Source organism: Mesoplodon bidens (genome assembly GCF_964165515.1).
Source record: "Mesoplodon bidens genome assembly, chromosome: 11".
Lineage (NCBI taxonomy): Eukaryota > Metazoa > Chordata > Mammalia > Artiodactyla > Ziphiidae > Mesoplodon > Mesoplodon bidens.
In genome coordinates, this window is record NC_138167.1 from 1438151 (window position 1) to 1458952 (window position 20802).

General features: G+C 40.4%; 1 protein-coding gene across 5 annotated transcripts in view; it reads right to left on the reverse strand.

Moving 5' to 3' along the window:
• Window positions 1-20802, reverse strand: part of ERC1 (ELKS/RAB6-interacting/CAST family member 1) — a 388457-nt gene that overhangs the window by 50407 nt on the left and 317248 nt on the right. For all 5 annotated transcript variants that reach the window (XM_081249168.1, XM_081249164.1, XM_081249165.1 and 2 more), the window contains exon 17: window positions 7656-7754. In XM_081249168.1, coding sequence (XP_081105294.1) covers window positions 7656-7754 — 99 coding nt within the window. The remainder of the gene's footprint in view (window positions 1-7655; window positions 7755-20802) is intronic.

A 20802-nucleotide genomic window follows, 5' to 3' on the forward strand; every position in this document is an offset into this window, starting at 1 on the left:
AAGAAAACAATCTCATTTACAATTGTATCAGAAAGAATAAAATACCTAGGAATAAATGTAACCAAGGAGGTAAAAGACCTGTTCCTTGAAAACTGTAAGACATTGATAAAAGAAATTGAAGAAGACAAAAATAAATGGAAAGATAGTCTGTGCTCATAGATTTAAGGAATTAATACTGTCAAAATGTTCATACTACCCAAAGCAATATACAGATTCAATGCAATCCCTATCAAACTTCCAATGGCATTTTTCACAGAAACAGAACAAAGAATCCTAAAATTTGTATGAAACCATAAAAGACCCCCAAATAGCCAAAGAAATCTTGAGAAAGAAGAATGAAGCTGGAGGCATTATGCTCCCTGATTTCAAATATATTTCAAAGCTACAGTAATTAAAACAGTATGGTACTGGCATAAAAAGAGACATATAGATCAATGGAACAGAATAGAGAGCCCAGAAATAAACCCATGGATATGTTGGTCAATTAATTTATGACAAAGGAGCCAAGAATATACAAGGGGGAAAGGACAGTCTCTTCAATAAATGGTACTGGAAAACTGGACAGTTACATGCAAAAGAGTAAAACTGGACCAAAATCGTACACCATACACAAAAATTAACTCAAAAAGGATGAAAGCCTTTGAATGTGAGACCTGAAACCATAAAACTTCTATAAGAAAACATAGGTGGTAAGCTCCTTGACATAGATCTTGGGGATGAATTTTTGAATCTGACACCGAAAGCACAAGCAACAAAAGCAAAAATAAACTAGTGGGACTACATCAAACTAAAAAGCTTCTTCACAGCAAAGGAAACCATCAACAAAATGAAGACAACCTAGTGAATGGGAGAAAATATTTGCAAATCATATATCTGATAAGGGGCTAATATCCAAAATTTATAAAAAGTCATACAACTCAATAGCAAAAAATTCAACTAAAAGTGGGCAGAAGATTTAAATAGACATTTTTCTAAAAAGACATACAGATGGCCAACAGGTACATGAAAAGGCACTCAACATAACTAATCATCACGGAAATGCAAATCAAAACCACAATGAAATATCACCTCACACTTGTTGGTTACTACCAAAAAGACAAGTGATAAGTATTGGTGAGGATGTGGAGAAAAGGGAACCCTTGTGCACTGTTGGTGGGAATGTAAATTGATGCATGGAAAACAGCATGGAGATTCCTCAAAAAATTCAAAATAGAACTACCATATGATCCTGTAATTCCACTTCTGAGTGTATATCCAAAGGAAATAAAATCACTATCTTGAAAAGATATCTGCACGCCTGTGTTCCTTGCAGTGTTATTTATAATAGCGAAGACACACAGACAACCTAACTGTCCACTGATGGATAAAGAAAAATGTGGTGTATATACAGTTACCCTTGAACAATGCAGGGGTTAGGGGCACTGACCCTCTGAAGAGTCAAAAATCTGTGTATAACTTACAGTTGGCCTTTTGTTCTGTGGTGCCTCTGTATCCATCATTCCATAACTGCAGATTCAACCAACTGCCGATTGTGTAGTACTATACTACTTACTATTGCAAAAAAAAAAAAAATCTATGTATAAGTGGATCTGTGCAGTTCAAACCTGTGTTGTTGAAGGGCCAACTGTACACACACACACACACACACACACACAGAGTAATATTATTCAGCCAGTAAGAAAGAAGAAAATCCTGCCATTTGTGACAACATGGATGGACCTTGAGGGTATTATGCTTAGTGAAATAAGTCAGACAAAGAAAAAGACAAATACTCTACAATCTCACTTACATGTGGAACCTAGAAAAACCAAACTCATAGATACAGGGAACAGATTTGGCAGTTGCCTGTGGTGGGGTTTGGGGGTGGCTAAAACGGTTGAGGGGGTCAAAAGGTGTAAACTTCCAGTTATATGATAAATGTGCCCTGGGGATATAAGGCATGGTGTCTATTGTATATCTGAAAGTTATTAAAAGAGTAGACCTTAAAGTTCTCATCACAAGAAAAAAAAACTGTAATTATGTAAGATGACAGATGTTAACTAAATTTACTGTGGTGATCATTTGGCGATATATACATATACCAAATCATTATGTTGTGCACCTTGGATTAATACAGTGCTATTTGTCACTTATAGCTCAAGAAAATGGTGGGGAGGGGGTTGCCATGTAGAGAATGAGCTTTGGTTTAAATAAACGTCAGGAGAACAGTCAAAATGTAGGCAGAGATCATTAAAGTCAGGTGCTTATAAAGCTCCCATTCTTCTATTACTTCTCTACTGAAACCATTCTACACTGTGTGTGCAACCAGATTATTATTTTCTCTTATGATTTAACTTGGAGTACCTCCTCACTATATTATTATAAGGTTCTTTTTCTTTTTCTTCCTTCAGTGTTAAATATCACTAGCCTAGGGCCAATGCACAGTTAACCTGGGAGGTTACTAACTTCCTAAAGTAAATACCTTTTTATCCAGAGCATCTCATCCTCTATGACAGGGGTCCCCAACCCCCGGGCCACGGACCGCTACTGGTCATGGCCTGTTAGGAACCACACCGCATAGCAGGAGGGGAGTGGCGGGCAAGCGAGCGAAGCTCCATCTGTATTTACAGCCGCTCCCCATCGCTCGCGTTACCGCCTGAGCTCCGCCTCCTGTCAGGTCAGCGGCGGCATTAGATTCTCATAGGAGAGCGAACCCTACAGTGAACTGCGCACGCGAGGGATCTAGGCTGCGCGCTCCTTACGAGAATCTAATGCATGATGACCTGAGGTGGAGCTGAAGTGGTGATGCTAGTGCTGGGGAGCGGCTGCAAATGCAGATCATCATTAGCAGAGAGGTCTGACTGCACAGAGACCATAATAAATCAACTGCTTGCAGACTCATATCAAAACCCTCTCAGTGAGTGGCAAGTGAAAAAAGCTCCCACTGATTCTGCATTATGGTGAGTTGCATAATTATTTCATTATACAGTACAATGTAATCATAACAGAAATAACAATAAAGTAGAAATAAATAATAGAAATAATAATAAAATGCACAATAAATGTACTGTGCTTGAATTATCCTGAAACCATCCCCCTACCCCCACTCCCTGGTCCAGGGAAAAACTGTCTTCCACAAAACCGGTCCCTGGTGCCAAAAAGGTTGGGGACTGCTGCTCTGTGAGATGTCTAAAATAACAGCATAAAAAAGAAACATATACTTTTATATATAAAGGAAATGATGTTATCTGGCAATCTGCTCTCCAGAAAACACTAGAAAGTCAATATTCAATAAGTATTAATCGAATGCCTGTTATGGCCAGACAAGACAGAGTGACTTTTCATGTTAGTTTACACTGCTCCTTGTTGACTTAAGACTAATAAAGTAGATTTGAAGACAAAGAATATTCCTGGAAAATAAAGAGGGATATTTCATAATGACAGGGAGGTCAGTTTATCAAGAGTATACAACAATCAGAAATGGATGTGCAAATAATAACAGAGCTTCAAAATACATGAAGCAAAAATTGAGAATTCAAAGGACAAATAGAATAATTCCAATTATACCTGGAGGTTTTAATACTCCTCTCTCAGCACTTAGTAGACTGCCCCCCAACCCCCTGCCAATTTTTAGTAAAGTCATAGAAGATCTGAACAACGCTGTCAGCCACCTGGACCTACCAATATTTATAGAACACTATATGCAATAACTAAAGAATATCATTCTTTTCAAGAGCACATGGTAAGTTCACCAAGATGATCATTTTCTGGGCCATAAAGCATAAGTCTGAGAAATGATTACATCTAGTAAGGCTCATACTTTGCTGGTACACATAGTGTTTAAAAAATTTTTTATACACAAAACATTATTTATGTTCTTAAGTTTGATAAGGCAAATCATCAACTTCAAAAGCTTGAAATTTTGTTAAGAAAATCTGTTCTCTGGAGAATTAGCAAGTAAAGTGGATAGCAAGTCAAGACTTGGGCAGTGTTTTAGGGATCACTCATGCATTTCTTTAGGTAAAACCTTTATAATATAATTATATTCACAGCACATTTTAGAAAACTTGAAATACTCTACCATAGAAATTCCAGCTGTGGCCAGCTAATTGCAGCTGCACTTCGTTAAACCAACGACTGTTAATATTTTAGTGCAGTAAGATCAAAAGTGCAATGATTAAAAAAAATTGGTAGCATTTGAACACTTGTTAGGAGTTAGATTCTATTGTGGGAGAAGAGAAAGGAGAACGGAGACTCAGGAACAAGGTCATGTGAATGTGGCTCATTTCTCAGTCTCCTGGTGAGGTTACCTATGGGCCGTGTTTCCTATGACACCAACAGGACTGGGCTTCCTGCTAAGGCCTGCACAGAAGCTCCTGTGTTCTGCCAGAACAGACAAGGCAGCTTCACATTGGGGGAGGAGACTGCTGAACTACGTTCAACTCCTGCGTGGCCCCAACAGGCTCCACGATGACCAACTCCACCCACCCCCAGTAGGGTGTAGTGTAGATAAAGAGAATTAGCACACAGACTTTCTCAGCTTCAGCTTTGTCTGGCATGCAGGGTTCAAAGAGCTTTTTTTTTTTTTTTTTAAATTGGAGTATAATTGCTTTACAACATTGCTGCACAACGAAGTGAATCAGCTATAGGTATACATATATCCCCTCCCCCTTGGACCTCCCTCCCACGCCCCCCATCCCACCCATCTAGGTCACCACTGAGCACCAAGCTGAGCTCCCTGTGCTATACAGCAGGTTCCCACTAGCTATCTGTTTTACACATGGTAGTGTATTTATGTCAATCCTAATCTCCCAATTCATCCCACACCCCTTTCCCCACCCCCTGTGTCCACACGCCCATCCTCTACTTCTGTGCAGATGGACCTAGAGTCTGTCATACAGAGTGAAGTAAGTCAGAAAGAGAAAAACAAATACTGTATATTAATGCACGTATGTGGAATCTAGAAAAATGGTATGGATGAACCTCTTTGCAGGGCAGGAACAGAGACCCAAAGAGCTTTGTGGTTGGCATCACGCATTTCAGCTTCTTTCACAGCTTCAGGATAAAGCCACATGGAAAGTTTCCCGTCTTCACAGTGCACGCCTCTTTCCACAGCTTACCTCATTGTTCTCCTCGGCTGTGTTTGCAGTGAGAGGTCTACACGACCCTCATCATTTTAAGGAGGGTAACACCAAGACACAGACTCTTCAGAAAGAAACAACTCCAGAAGAGTGAGATCGCCAACAAGCACGGGCAGTGAATCCAGGGGTGCAAGGCCACCAATACGTGTGAACTTACTCATCATAATTATTATTTTTTCTAAGAAAAGGATTTCCTCAGTCAAACCTCCAGGGCATCGGATCAAAGAGAGTTACTGACACAGCTGGACTATATTTTCTAGCCAATTGGCCTGGAAAGGAGAATCTAGACAGTGTCCTGGCAACCGTTTAACACAGCAGCAATCCATAAAAGAGGGAAAAAGAACTCTGTAGACCGACTTTTAAAAGTCTTCTTTTGCTTCTTTATTTCTCTTTATTTATAAGGACAGTTTGGGGGTAATATCCAAGCTCTAGGGGTTGTCCAGGGTAGGCACTCTGGAAGAATTACTGACCCTGAGAATGCAGAGCATTCTTCTATAGACAGAAACTAAAGGTTTTAGTCCATAGTACAGGTTTTTGTTTCTGTTTTTTTTTAAGACTATATACTTTAACTTATCATAAAAAGTATACCCCAAACCTACTGGCAGAGTATCTGATCAATTTTCTATTTCCAGTTTGATGTAAGTCACTATAAACCTTACCAGGACACTGTAAAATCATGCTAGACAGCGTAGTTTATAAATAAAATAACAACAGGAGAAATTTATCAACAGTTACATGCCCTGGAAGTTCTCCCCAAAATGCATAAAAGAAATTATAAAAGTGACTATTAACACACAACAACAACAAAAAAAGCCACAAGCCACAAACCCCAATCCCCACTATGTCACAAGCATAGCAATACACACAGGAATCAGGTGAAATGAGAAGGCAGAGAGCACACCAAGGATTTAGTGAATTACAGAGAAACAAGGCGTGAGATGATCGTGTGAAAAAAAAGTGACGGCAAACAAACAGAACGCATGTCTGTAGTTAAGGAGAGCCGTTTCTCACCGTGCTGAACAAATGGCTGCCCTAGGAGCACGTGGACGGCTATGCCCATATGCCCTCCTCCTCGTCCTACGGGACGGCAGAGACCCCAGAGCAGCGTGGGAACGAAAAGAGCTGGTTAGTATTCAAAACAGAGACACAAGCACACTGTAGCAGCAGCAAACAGTCTCTCCTCTCCTGACCCTTTTTACATCAGGCTCTGACTCGTAATTAGTTTGTCACTGTACCTCCTGCCTGCCGACCTCTCCGAGACGCTCTCTCTATCCACTGCTGGATCTGGGCAACACTATCAAGTGGGAGGCTTTTCCTTATTTTTTGCCTTTTCCTCAACCTCTCCCCATTCCTGTGCGCCTCCCACTACTGCGAGGTACCCAATTCCTTGTAGGTATTAGTGAAACCCGTTTCAAGGAAAGGACCTAATACTCGTCGTATATACACTGGCGTAAACTTAATTCCAGGTACCCAGAAGCAGGCAGAAGAAGCCAAGTGATGTCTTGGCAGGAACAGACTGCTGACATCGAGGCACAGCTCTCCATGCTGCCTGTGTCAAAGACTGTACTGTTCTCCCTCTAAAACATAAGGTCTGCCTCAACCGGCTGAGAAAATGTCATCAAACCATGACTATACCTTCTGAATCTTAGAACAAAATTGCATTTTCGATATTATTGCTGCTTTCACCTGCAATATTTCTTCTTCTTCCCCTAAGACAAAGCTATGCTATCATTTGGAGGAGATGCTCAGTGGGGGAGTTTTCCTTGACTCTTTAGTCATATGGATGTAATTACTTAACTATTATTTTTCTCCCTCAGCTGTATATTTTAAGATTGAGTGTGATGGAGATGTTGAAATCTGACTTTTGGCAATGGGATATGAGGTAATCTGTTCACTACTCTCCCCCATCCATCATACTCAAGATCTTGGGAGAGTTTCCTTCTTCCAAAAAAGCTGGCATTGAATATGGTTCCCCTTCAGGCTGACTCATCACTGCCTCTTCTGCACTGATGAGAAGTTGAAGGCAACAATTTAAGAATGACATAGATGGACGGATCCACCAAGGAGATGGGAGCGAAGAAGCTAAGTTTCAATCTTCACGTCTACTAGGTGATGAGCAGAGATTTTAAAATTTGCAGTTAAATAATATTCAATAGTTACCTTTACACTGCACTGTGCATGCCTCACTGAGCTTACAAGCAAAGTTTTGTTTTTCTACTGAGGCACTGTTTCTTAAATAAGAAAAGCAGGACAGTTACAAATTAGTGAGTATCTCTGAGAAGATTAAATTTTTTTCTCATCTCAAGGATTCTTTAGTGTCCTCAAATCTGCTGAGTATCTCCTCTTAAAATATTCAGAATCATGTACCACCTTCCTCGACAGAAACTGACTCTGTGTTAAAAAAAAAAAAAAGTTTTCAGAAACTGATTATTTTTATTTTTCTAACTTGTACCCCAGAACCTGTAATGTGCTAGTACAAAATACATCAAAATAAAAGCATACTGGTTTTCACAAGACAATCAAAAGCAGTCTTACCTGGTCTGGGGAGGGTTTATGGTTGGTTTGACTGGAATGGGAGGATCTGAAGTGGTCATCCTCATAATTGTCGGCCATGAGCTTCATTCGATTTTGTGTCTAAGAGGAAATGATGCGTAAGGTTAAATTTAGGTAAAATTTCTGTGACACACTGCAAAGTAAGAAGTGCCTTAAGAATGTCCTAAGAAAGGATAAAACGAATCCTGTCTGAAATAAAATAAATTAAACACAGGATTTCTGAGGATATTGGGGGAAGAAAGTTTAGACACTATTATGGACTGAACTGGGTCCCCTCAAAATTCATGTTGAGGCCCTAACCCCCAAGCCGACTGTGTCTGCAGACAGCCTTTAGGAGATAAGTCAGGGTTCAGTGAGGTCATAAGGTGGGGCCCTAATCTGATGGGACTGCGGCCCTGTAAGAAGAGGAAGCGGGAGATGAGTCCCCCTGCCTCATGGGGACACAGTGAGGAGGAGGCCTCCGTGAGCCAGGAAGAGGGCTCTCACAGGAACCAAGGCAGCTGGCACCTTGATCTTGGACGTCCCCGCCTCCAGAATGGTGAGAAAATAAATTTCTGTTGTTTAAGTCACTCAGTCTATGGTATTTTGTTATGGCAGCCCAAGCAGGCTAAGACAAGCACCTAAATTTCCACAGGAATTTTGGAGGGAGGAGTAATCTCCCTAAATTAAGCACTTTATTGCAGTGCTTGTTTTTATTTTTTAAAATAAAGACTGGATCATACTACATATAGGATAGAACTCTGCTAACTCTATTTTTTCACTTCGTGATATTAGGACCCATCTTTCCAGGTTACCATAAAATTACTCACCCTTTTTAACAACTATTTCATTTGGGGGGGATGTTATATAACATACAGACCATAAATATTGGGGGAAAAGTTATCATTATCTGTAAATGAAATCATTATATACCTAGAAAATCCAAGAGAATCAATTGAAAAATGATTACAATTTACAATAAAGTTCAGCAACGTGATCAGACAGAAGCTATAAATTAAAATTCAATAGCTTTTCTTTACACCACCAATAAACAATTCAGGTTTTGGAAATGAATTGAAGATTCTGATATCCTTCTCTTCAACCCTAGACCAGAAAAGGATTATTATCCCACTGTCTCTTCTCCATGTTCACCAAAATGGAGGACTGGATTGGTAATTCTGTGTGCTTGGCTAATTTAAAACCCAGGTGAATATAATATATATATATATATATATGTATGTATGTATGTATGTATGTATGTATGTATGTATGTATGTATAAAACATTTTAGAGAATTCCCTTTGCAGAGCAAGCAATTCAGAAAATGCATGGTACAAACACTATGCATAAAATCAAACAGCAATATTTTTAAAACCTGAAGTTTTAAAAGCATTAAAAATACATTTGCTAACATTATATGATTCAAAAATGTTCACTGTAGATAATCTAAAACACAAAAAGAAAAAAAAAGGGAAAAATTACCTGTAAACCCCTCTAACCAGAGATAATCATTGTTAATATTTAGGTGCACCTGTTCAGCCTCTTCCCTATGAACATAAAAAGTAGCATGCTTTTCCGATTTATTCTCTATTTCTGCTACGATATGGTATTTTTTAAATTGCTATATCTTATGGTATATTTTGATATCTGGTAGGACATGTTGTTTTTCTCCACCAATTCTGCTTTGTCAAAATCTCATTGGGTATCTTTGACATATTTTCTTTTCTAGATGAATTTAAAACATTTTGTCTAGTTCCATAAAAAAGTTTAGAGAGATTTTTCTTCGGTGTTTTTTCACATAATGATGCCTGAGCAAGGGTAGGGCCAAAGTGCCTGGGCCTGAATTCTAGTTCTGCCTCTCACCAGCTAGCTCAGCTGGGGCAAGCTACTCAAATGCTCGGAGCCTCAATTTCCTCACCTTTAAAATGAGAATCACAATACCTTCTCCCCATTGGACTGTTGTTAGGATTAACCGTGTTAATACAAGCTCTTAGAAAGGTGCGTGGCATACAATCAACACCCAATACATTTCAGCTATCATCACCGTTATGAACATTTCTTTTCATGTCATTAAGTATTATTCTAAAACCTAATTTTAACTGGCTGCATAGTATTCAGTTGAATAGATGTTTAACGAGTCCCATGTTGCTGGGCATTTGGGCTCTTTACATTTTCACCTAGTAATATATGCACATTTCTAAGCCAGTTCCTCCCTCCAGGATATAATGACAGCAGAGAAAATACTTATCAAGAAATTGTCTGTGATATCAAACTTATCTTTTCTGAGATGACTTACAGGGACCTTGAAAATATGTAGGGCACTGTTTCTTATGTCAAGCCATACTTATGACAAATGGAGAGTCGTCTGCAAGGCAGCTCTGGGGAAGCGTGAGGGAGACAGAGAAGGGCAAAGGGGCGCACCGGAAAGTGACTACATGCTGCACCTCACTCACTTTCACGTGGGTAAGAAACATTTCCCCATGGACTTTAATAGGACCCTGCAGCAAAAGTACACTTGGATTGTTATTATCTTAGAACATGACACGCAGTCTTTAATGCCTGATACCTAGTGTGAGTTTAAAAACTTAGAGAAGAACTAATAAAGCACATGCCAATCCACTTTCAAGGCAGGATGCATCTCAAGTATTTCTCAGGAATGAGAATGAAAGCCTCGCATGAGAACTGATCACAGGAGACAGATAAGACCACAGGTTACTTATTTGATCCATGTAAGCGAATGAAGAAATAGTCCTAAGAACGTCTCCATTTCTGAAAGACATGAGGTTTATCAAAATTTAGCTAGTGTTCCCAGGTCAAATATTCATTAATTTGGTGTGAAGTCTGTTTCCTGCACAGTCAGAAGCTGAGCACTAAGTATCTGACAGCTCACAGAGCAGTAGATATTATACAGATCATATAAAGGACACTCTGCTCAAGGATCTCTTGTTCTGCACTCTTCCTTTTTTTTGTGTGGTACGCGGGCCTCTCACTGTTGTGGCCTCTCCCGTTGCGGAGCACAGGCTCCGGACGCGCAGGCTCAGCGGCCATGGCTCACGGGCCCAGCGGCATGTGGGATCTTCCCGGACCGGGGCACGAACCCGCGTCCCCTGCATCGGCAGGCGGACTCCCAAGCACTGCGCCACCAGGGAAGCTCCATTAATTATTCTCAAGTTGTTCATTGTATACACACTTGACTGAAGATTATCCTTCTAGCTGGGAAAGCTCCTTTCCCACTGGTTGGACAGACTTTGGGGGACTCCTGTGAAGCCGTGTGGTAGGCAGGGGATGGCAACTGGATTAGAGGAGACAACCGTGCTGAATTTAGCCCGACAGCAGTCATGGTCAGACTATCTTCACATCCTATTTATTGTCTCAGCTGGAGTGCAAGGTCGAGTAGAAAAGTGCGTCTCCTACTGATTTTGTTCTGCTTTTTTTTTTTTTTTTTTTTTTTTTTTTTTTTTTTTTGCTGTACGCGGGCCTCTCACTGCTGTGGCCTCTCCCGTTGCGGAGCACAGGCTCCGGACACACAGGCTCCGCGGCCATGGCTCGCGGGCCCAGCCGCTCCGCGGCATGTGGGATCTTCCGGGATAGGGGCACGAACCCGTGTCCCCTGCATCGGCAGGCGGACTCTCAACCACTGCGCCACCAGGGAAGCCCTGTTCTGCTTTTTAAAGATATCAGTTAGATAGTTTAATTTTGGTCCTGATTAGGACCAAAATGTGGAAGGAATAACCATCCTGTGCATTCTGTGTACAGTAGCCGACTTTCTGTGTCCTTCGGACACGAAATTACTCTTGCGTTCTGGCAAACATGAGCTAAGCTCGTCTTGTATATTTCTTGCCCCAGATCTGGAATCAGCTGGTTTACCAAAGAGCTCATTCATTCAGTGGGACAGGAGCGGGTGCTGGGTGCTCAGTGCTGCTGGATTACTGCTTTCTGGTTGTTTCAGCTGAGAGGTAGGAAAAACTTTCTTTCTTATTAAGAGGGAGAAAATTATAAATTAACAGTGATATTTTCCATTTAGATTTAAGATTCTAGATCTGCATCTTAAAGAATAAGTTTTTACTTCTTTGATTTTATACTTTATATATCTCTTTTCCTCTTATGCTGAAAAACCTTGGTTCCTAACAATAATGACATAATTACTTCTTATTTGCTTTATCCATCAATTTAATTCTTTAAAAAAAAACCAATACCAATGTAATCACTATCAATATGCCTTCAGGATGAACTTTAAAACTTCTTGGCATTATTTTTTCTTCTCATTGGAGTATATCTTACTGAGAATGTATAGAGAAAAATCTGTAATATATAAGGTAAGTTGAAATAATTCTCTGCTGTATGTGGCTATGCAACAATTTAATAAATAACTGGATTCATTTGTTTCAGTTTGTTTACAAAATTCAGGAATTGCTTTCCCCTCTTTCTGATGTAATTTTATTTTTGATTATGTAAAACATCCATATGATTCTAGAGTCAAAACTATATAACTAGGTACTTTCAGAGAAGACTTGCTTTCAATCCTGCCTTCTCTATCCTATTCCTTTCCTCTTTTCTTAGGAAATTTTTGGGGTAAATTTTAAATTTACCTTTAAATTGTTCTTTATGTAACTTGTGAGCAAGCATACACTCTCACAAACATTCATGAATTTACCCACTTTTCTCACATAAGAAGTAGAATATTAATACACTATTCTGCATCTTGCTTTTTCATCTAACAACATATTCAAGTGGTCACTTCCTAACAGCAGAGATGTTTCCCACTCCCTTCTACAGCTGCACAGCACTCTACCCCATTGGATGTATTGTCATTGATTCAACCAGTATCCCACTGTTGGGTATCTGAGTTATTGCTAATCTACGGCTACTACAAATGCTGTAGCAAACACTATAGTGGCACACACGGAATTACCTTGTATATGTGTTATTTTGTAATTCTGAAAATGTATCTTTGGGACAGATTCCTAGAAGTGAAGCTTCTGGGTCAAAAAGTGAAAACATAGGTAAGTAATTTTATTACATGTTGCCAAATTCCCTCCACAGGAGGTGTACATTTTGCACTCCCACCAGTAGAGTTTTAAGAGTGTGTGACATGTGCAGCCCTGTCAACTGAATACGCTGTTAAACCCTTCCTTCATTTTGGCCAAATAGCACCTCAGTTTGACTTTATCTTAATATGAGTGAGGTTGGGCATGTATTCATGTTTAGAGACTATCTACATTTCTTCCCCTATGATCTTCCGTTCCTATCTTTTGACTATTCCCCCCACCCCCCATTAAATTGTTATTTTCTTCTCCATTTTTAGGAATGCTCTTTTTTGGGATATTAGCTCTTGGTGATGTAAGCTGTAATTTCTCTTCTGAAGTCTGACATCTGTCTTAATTTTCAGAGCCCACACTCTCAACTACGACACTATCCTGTATCCACTGTTCTTCCTTCTGATCCTTATACTTCCTCTCTTTAGTTATTTTTAAATCTTCAAGAAAATATTGCCCGTCTAGGATCTTAAGTCTTCAGAGAAGTAATCTCCTCTGTTACATCCTCCTCGTTGTGGACTGACTGTGAGCTCATCCTAAGGGTCACGTGTTTTTTTTCATGGTAATATTGTGATATCTGGGCTGTTGAAGGATCCCAGCAGTGATACTGTAATTGCTTCTGCTAGGCTCTAATGGGGCATACATTTTTATTCTAATATTTCAGGTAGGAGCTTCCCACGCCCAGTGGCGGTATCAATTTGTACTCTAAATCTGCTGGAGATACAGGCTTCAGAATTCTGACATCTTATAAGGGACCTGGGGTTCCTTCCCAAGGTCACAGCAGAGAAAAGCTTTTCTCATCTACTGGTGGTAAAGGTCTGACTCAGTTAGTCTTATTTCCTTTCCCTTGAAATGGCACTCGTCTGACTGTCCGACCTCGCGGCAGAAGTTCAGTTCCAGGTCCCCAGTTCATGTCATCCTAAAGTCCCGCCTTCTTTCCCTGTGCGGGCACTAAAACCCAGCCCCAGCCCTAACTGGTCACAACTGGTCATAATGCCCAGGGCTGCTGCTGCTTTAGTTCACACCCCTCTTTGCTTCTGACACCTGCAGATTTTTTCTGTCAATGAGCTCAATCACGCATCACAAATTCTGAGAGGGGGTTAAAGCTTATCCAGTATCTTTAGGTTTGGAACAAAAGGATTTCAGTGTTATCTGGAACCTCTGTCAGATTCTAATAATCTGTCTACATGTCTTTTCTTCCCATGGATTGTGAGTCTGTGAGGGCTAGGACAAAGACTCATTCACCCATGTATCAACCTAGTAACTAGTAAAATTGCCAGTATACATACATATATATATATATATATATATATATATATATATATATATATACACACACACACACACACATATATATATATTCCTTAACATATGTTTGCCAAATTCAAGAATCTATTTTCCATGGTTGTTACATTTGGGATTATATTTTATTATTGTTCCAGCAATGAGCTTCATATTTTGAAAGCTTTTTCTATGATATTACCTTTATTAAATAATGTTCTTTTCCATTTGTATTAATTAAAAATAGATACACTTACCAAACACAATTGCTCATAACTATGAAAAATCCAGCATTACCACAATGAGTTATCTCAGCCAAAAGGAAAGAAAATAGACATTTTAACTAACTAGCAGAGTTTTATCTCAAATAAAAACATAACTGCTGTTACTTATAATAGGTTCAAAAAGAACCCCAGCATCCAGGCACTCTGGTTTATAAGCACTTATAAGGTTCTTTTCTTTGATTTCCTCACATACAAATTGATTTATGTGTGAAAAGGAGAACTTCTGACTATAGATATTCAGGTATTTTTTTTTGTTACTCAGTGGATTTTTTTTTCTTAAGGTTTCATGTAATCTTCTCTTATCTAAAAGGATATACTTGAATACATCACCATTTATGGCATTAAGCTCATAGGATATCTGTTCTTTCTACATATTCTGTATTTCCTAGCAAAACTCTACTTTTTTTCCCCTCTTGGTAGAAAGCAAAGAAAACAAACACACAGCAAACTTTCTGATTTTTTTTTTAAAGGAGCCTAGGTTTCTCCATCCCATTATAATCATTCCTTAGTTCTTAGAAAGGTTTGTGTGGGATTCCTTGCTTCCCTAACTCAGAGACGCACATATTCCTTCCTTCTCAGCCTCCAGAAAGTATTTATTAATCTTAATGCTTAGTCGTGATTATTATGTACGTCTAACACTTTCCTATATGCCATGCAGACTGTAACTTTGAACTCTGAAGGAAGGAAGCTTATTCTTTCTCTCTTTCAACAAATACTAACATGAAAATAAAGACATATTCAGTGTTTTAAAACTAAAAAATACTTTAAATACTTTATAAGAATTTCTATTGTATTTCTAAATTTTGAGAGCTGTCCTGTTTCTGGCAGGCCCGTGGTGTGTATCTGCAGTATACTGGGGTGAAAAATCAGAGCCAGATCCACAAAGCTACAGGAATGAAATACCCTGTAGGCCGACTTGTTTATACTGACCCAAACCCATGTCTGAAATGAGACTGTTTAAAACAAAGTGCAATTGAAACTGTATTCCTGATCACTGCCTCAACTTTCTAGCACATACTTCTCATCTTTGCAATAAACCTAAAGTAACCCTTTAGGTTTGCTTTTTTACTTGCAATAAACCCAGTTTTAATGTTATAAGGATCATTTCTTCCAGTTGTATCTGTTCTCAAAGAAACAGAAGCCCTACATTCTGCAAAATAACCAGGATGTTTAGGGGGAATATTAGCTGGATCCAGCGAGGCTCACCATCATATCTAAGAAAAGAACAAGATGTAGGTAGATGTTTTCTGTTATTCTAGAAACCAGTGAACAAAGGTCAGGATCCGAGAGCATTTACCACAGCTTTGTTTATGGATTACGCGATCTGGGTGGTTAAGTATACAGTTACCATTTTACAGAGACAGGGGCTTCCCTGGTGGCGCAGTGGTTGAGCGTCCGCCTGCCGATGCAGGGGACACGGGTTCGTGCCCCGGTCCGGGAGGATCCCACACGCCGCGGAGGGGCTGGGCCCGTGAGCCATGGCCGCTGAGCCTGCGCGTCCGGAGCCTGTGCTCCGCAACGGGAGAGGCCACAGCAGTGAGAGGCCCGTGTACCGCAAACAAACAAACAAAAAATTTTACAGATACAGAGGCCACGAAAAAGAGAAGTGACACTAAATTCCTTCACATGTAACAGAAAAGACCGAGCCACCCCATTTAAAAAAAAATCTTAGATTGTGTTAAACACAAATTTAAAAAAATCATTTTCTCAAGGATGGTAGCACAAACTATAGGTATCTATTACAATGCATTCCAACCCAACAATTTAGTGCTGCAAAGCAGGAGGGTTTAGTATTCCCGCTTCAAACAGGACACCCTTCCCTTAGTAAATACACAGAAATTAAGTTATTTTATGCTTTTTATATTAAAAAAAGTAAAAACATTTTCCTCTGTTTGAGGAATAGCTGAGCAGGCCATGGGGTAATCTTCAAGAATTTGAAGCACTTTTAAGCACACACACACACAGAAAAAAGATGCCTTTTAGATAAGAAGGATCAAAATTCTTAAAGTGAGAGGTTTTGAGGGAATTTTATGCTTTCCTTTTACAAAGCCATGGTCCATGTGTGGAAAAGGAATGAATGGAATCGACTCAAAATAAAGGTAACTATAAATTGTACGCTCATGAGCACGTACACTGACGTACCTTTAAACAAACCCAGGGGTGTGAGGGCATTTGGGTTCTTACTGGAAACCGTCCAGGCGGAGAGCACCTGACAGAAGGCCAGACTCTGCAATACCACCTGTTCTTCCTGTTCTGTGAGACTCCATTATAAAAGGATTTCTCCGTACATATGTGCTTTCACAAACCTTCATATGTGGTTATGCTGGTAAAATCAGCAAATAACGACCAATGCGTTCTAGGCGTCTTCTCTAGTCTCCAAAGTTACTTCTTTTTTTTGTGAAATTGAGCTACATGGCTTTCAGTCTTTTGTGTAAAGGAAAAAAAAACCCTGACATTTATTAGAATCAGGCCTTTCTAAAACAAAACAAAGCAAAAATTAAATTTGAAAAAGTATCTTAGGGCTTCCCTGGTGGCGCAGTGGTTGGGAGTCCGCCTGCCGATGCAGGGGACGCAGGTTCGTGCTCCGGTCTGAGAGGATCCCGCATGCCGCGGAGCGGCTGGGCCCGTGAGCCATGGCCGCTGAGCCTGCGTGTCTGGAGCCTGTGCTCTGCAATGGGAGAGGCCACAACAGAGAGAGGCCCGCGTACCGCAAAAAAAAAAAAAAAAAAAAAAAAAAAAAAGTATCTTAAATGATCTCATATATTTAAGGTTGTGGAAATACTTCACTGATCATTTCAATAAACTCAAGTATTTGAAAAACTCTGATTTCTAGAAATAAACGAGAAGCACCAGGCATAGATAGGTTCTAATAAGGAATGAATACCCATTAAGGATCATTTAAAAGCCATCAGTGGCTGAATAAATTAGTGAAACTAGACAGCAAAACTTGTCTGCTACTAGAGGTATCATTTTCTAAAACACATCAATAAGTGACTGGGGCTGGCGGGTAGGGTAGTGATGAAAATTGTGATTTCAAAAAAACTGGGTTATCTGAATACTGGCACTAAAGTTCAACCTCTACTGAGGTCACTTAGATATCTAAACCTAGAACATAACTATTGTCTTACTAAAGAGAAAAGGTAGTTTTGCCTAAGTCTTCCTTCAAATATAAAGGTTAGCTTTAACTTGCTGCTTCTAGAAGATGGAGCAGACATACTTTTCCCCATACCTCTGATAAGTATAAAAGTAAAACTAAAAACTATCTGTAAGCTATACATACAGATGTAAAACCACAGCCACACCAACATAAAAAAGGTGGAGAGAAGACACACTGGTTAAGGACACTGGGACCCAAAGAATGCCACAGGTGGTAAGTTCCCTGGATTTTCTTCTTGCCTCATGTATCAGATCTGGAGCTGGAAACCAGCGAGCTGGAAGCACCAACAGTCACAGAGAACAAAAGCCTGAGCTCTCTAGCCCAGGAGGCCTAGAGGGGAAAGGGGCAGCCTAGCAAGATAAAACCATTTTAGACAAATAATCACTCTACTCAAAAGGTCACAGGAAAAACTGCCACCCGTGGCAGCAAAGCTAAATGGTGAGCTGGGGCCTGTACCCCACAGCCTCCCCTCCCCCCGGGCAGGTGTCAGAGGAAGCCAAGGAGGGGGCAGTAACCAAGCCCTCCCAGTGGCAGCGGGGACAGGGGGGCGGAGCGGTGAGTCCCACCCTGGGAAGTGTCAGAGGAGGCCCAGTGCTGCACAGCAGGAAGGAGGCCACGCCGCAGTGCTTATGGAGGGAGTCCTACTCATCCCGGCAGGAATAAGTCAGGGGAGGCCTAGCAGGGGTACAATTCATACCTCTCCCCGGAGAGATGGGGAGCCCCACTCCCTGGGTGTCAACAGAGGCAGAGGGGAGCCTGGATTTGCCTCCACTGGGCAGTAATGAGGCCTCACCACCCCCTCCTCTCTGCAGTGTGCCAACGAAAACCAGTTGGCAGAGACGGTTTAAATAAGACCCAGAGTCACAGGGCGTGACCCAGACCCCAAATGTCCAGGCACCGATAAAAAATCACTCCTCATACTGAGAACCAGGAAGATCGCCAACTGAATGAAAAAAGACAACTATGGTTAAAGGCACAGGGGAAGCGAAAACCTTCTTCTTGACAACAGACTTAGGTATTTGGGCAGCAGCTGATTAGCTACCACAGCTGGACTGTGAGGGGCCAGAAGCAGCCAGAAGCTGCTCCGAAGGCCTGCCCACCGAGTACCGCCCTCCCCAGCAAGCCTTGGTTCACCTCCTCCCAGCCCTGGGACAGGTCGGGGAGTCAGGCAGTGGGGGGCTGCTGTGTCTGCAGTAGACCTAACTCTTAGCAGCCGCTTCTGGGAAACTTCTAGGTCAGGAGAGCCTATCCAGTCCAGGTCTCTGTAGCCATCTGACCACAGTTAGTCTGCAACTGGGTTCATCTAATCACCCAAAACTACAGCTTTATTTTGGTGGTGAGGACACCCCAGCCCCGAGAACCAGCAGCACCCCTGCACTTCCTAGGCATGTGCAGGTAGGTCCTTTTGACTAGCCTCCCTGTTCTTAGGTTAAGAAAAATTCCTTCTTTCTCACGCATGTAGCTCCTTCCATTTAGATAAATAATAATAGTAAATATTAATTTTATCAACTCATAAGTTATCAATATATTTTTACTTTTATTTATTTGGAAATTATTAATTTTGAAACTTATTGATTTATTAATCAATATTAATGGACAGCTGTTTATAATATAATTGATTTTTTAAAATTCTTAATTTATGTCACTAAGAAATACACAGATGTCCTAGAAATGTCCTACAAATGTCCTAGAAATACATGTCCTAGAAATACACAGAAATTTACTGGCTAAGGATCAGTTCTAATTATATCAAGATGTGAAGTACAATTTATTACCCAACTATATGAAAGACTAGTTCATGAAATAACTGTGGCACTTAAAGTGAATAGGTTAACCTAACCAAGAGTTAAAAAAAGAAAAGGTACTAGATATTTTTGCTAAGGGATTAAATGCAGATAGATTGAAAACTTTAGGTTCTTTAAGGAAAACAGAGAAAGTAACCTGAAATCGATAGCATTTAGACTGAACTGTTTTCGGTAAGGAATTCTTTTACCCTACATTTATCTTACGTCTTCAAAATACGGCTGTAGAATGTTTAACTCCCATCCTCCTTGTTTCCAGGAACATACCTTTAATTTAAAATGTCAAAACAGCAAAAAGCCTGTGGGGTACATAATATCACAATTACCTGTGATACACTGTGCCATAAATGCTTAAAGCATTCTCAACACATGCAAATCATGGAAAAAAGATCTTAAGAGCCCTGAAACCTTATAAAAAACTTCCAGCAGTTCTTATCCAATAAAGCCGATTCTGAACTCTTAACAATAGGGTGGTGGTGTACAGAGGGTATCTGTTTGCTGAGTTATATTATGTAAGGATTAAAAGAATGGCATGTGTTAATATTTTCATGCAAGTGTCAGAAAACAGTAAAAAGTAAACCTAACGCCTATATTCTCTCTTGAGTAAGCAAATACATTTTTTATGGTACTTTTATGGTACTAGTACTTCTATTTTGATGACTCCAGAAATCAGTATTTCTAGCTCTCACCTCTATCTGCAGTCTAACTGCCTTCTTGATTATTTCCACCTAGGTGGATACACAGACACCTCACATTCCAAATACGGCCTTTCCTCTGGACCATTGGTCCCAATTAGCAAAGCCACCTCCACTTACATGCCTCAGACATTCCACGCTGGCCAGTGGTGTGGGGGTGGGAGTGACCTCAGGGCCCAAGTGCGGAAGCAGCAGCACCCAACCCGCCAGCTCTCCCTTCCTCTGCTGCAGTGACTGAGGAGGCCTCACACTGAGAGATTAGCTACAAAAACTGAAGCAGGCCTGGATTACTGAACTGCTGCACGCAGAGACCCGCAGTGGACCCTGCAGGACTGAGATGCATTAAACCACAATGATGCGCCTAGACTAGGCACTACCCTCCATCTCAGCTGTCCTCTATCTTAAAATTTTTAATTAATTTTTCCTCTTTTTTTTTATTGTGGTAAAACATATATAAAATCTGCTGTTTTAACCACCTTAGGTATACAGTTCGGTGGTATTAAATACATTCACACTGTTGTGCAGCCATCACCATCATCCATCCCCACAGCCCCTTATCCCATAAAACTGAAACTCTATACCCTTCAGACGATAACTCTCTATTCTCCCCTGCCCTACCCCTGGCAGCTACCATTCCACTGTCTTTACAATTTCGATTACTCTAAGTACCTCGCACATGTGGACTCATACAGTATTTGATTTTTTGTGACTGGCTATTTTCACTGAGCATAACATCCTCAAGTTTCATCCATGTTGTAGCATTTTGCAAATTTTTTAAGTCTGAATAATGTTGCCTTGTATGTATATACCACAGTTTGCTTATCCATATTCCTTGACTGATGGACACTATGGTTGCTTCCACATCTTAGCTATTGTGAATAATGCTGTTCTGAAT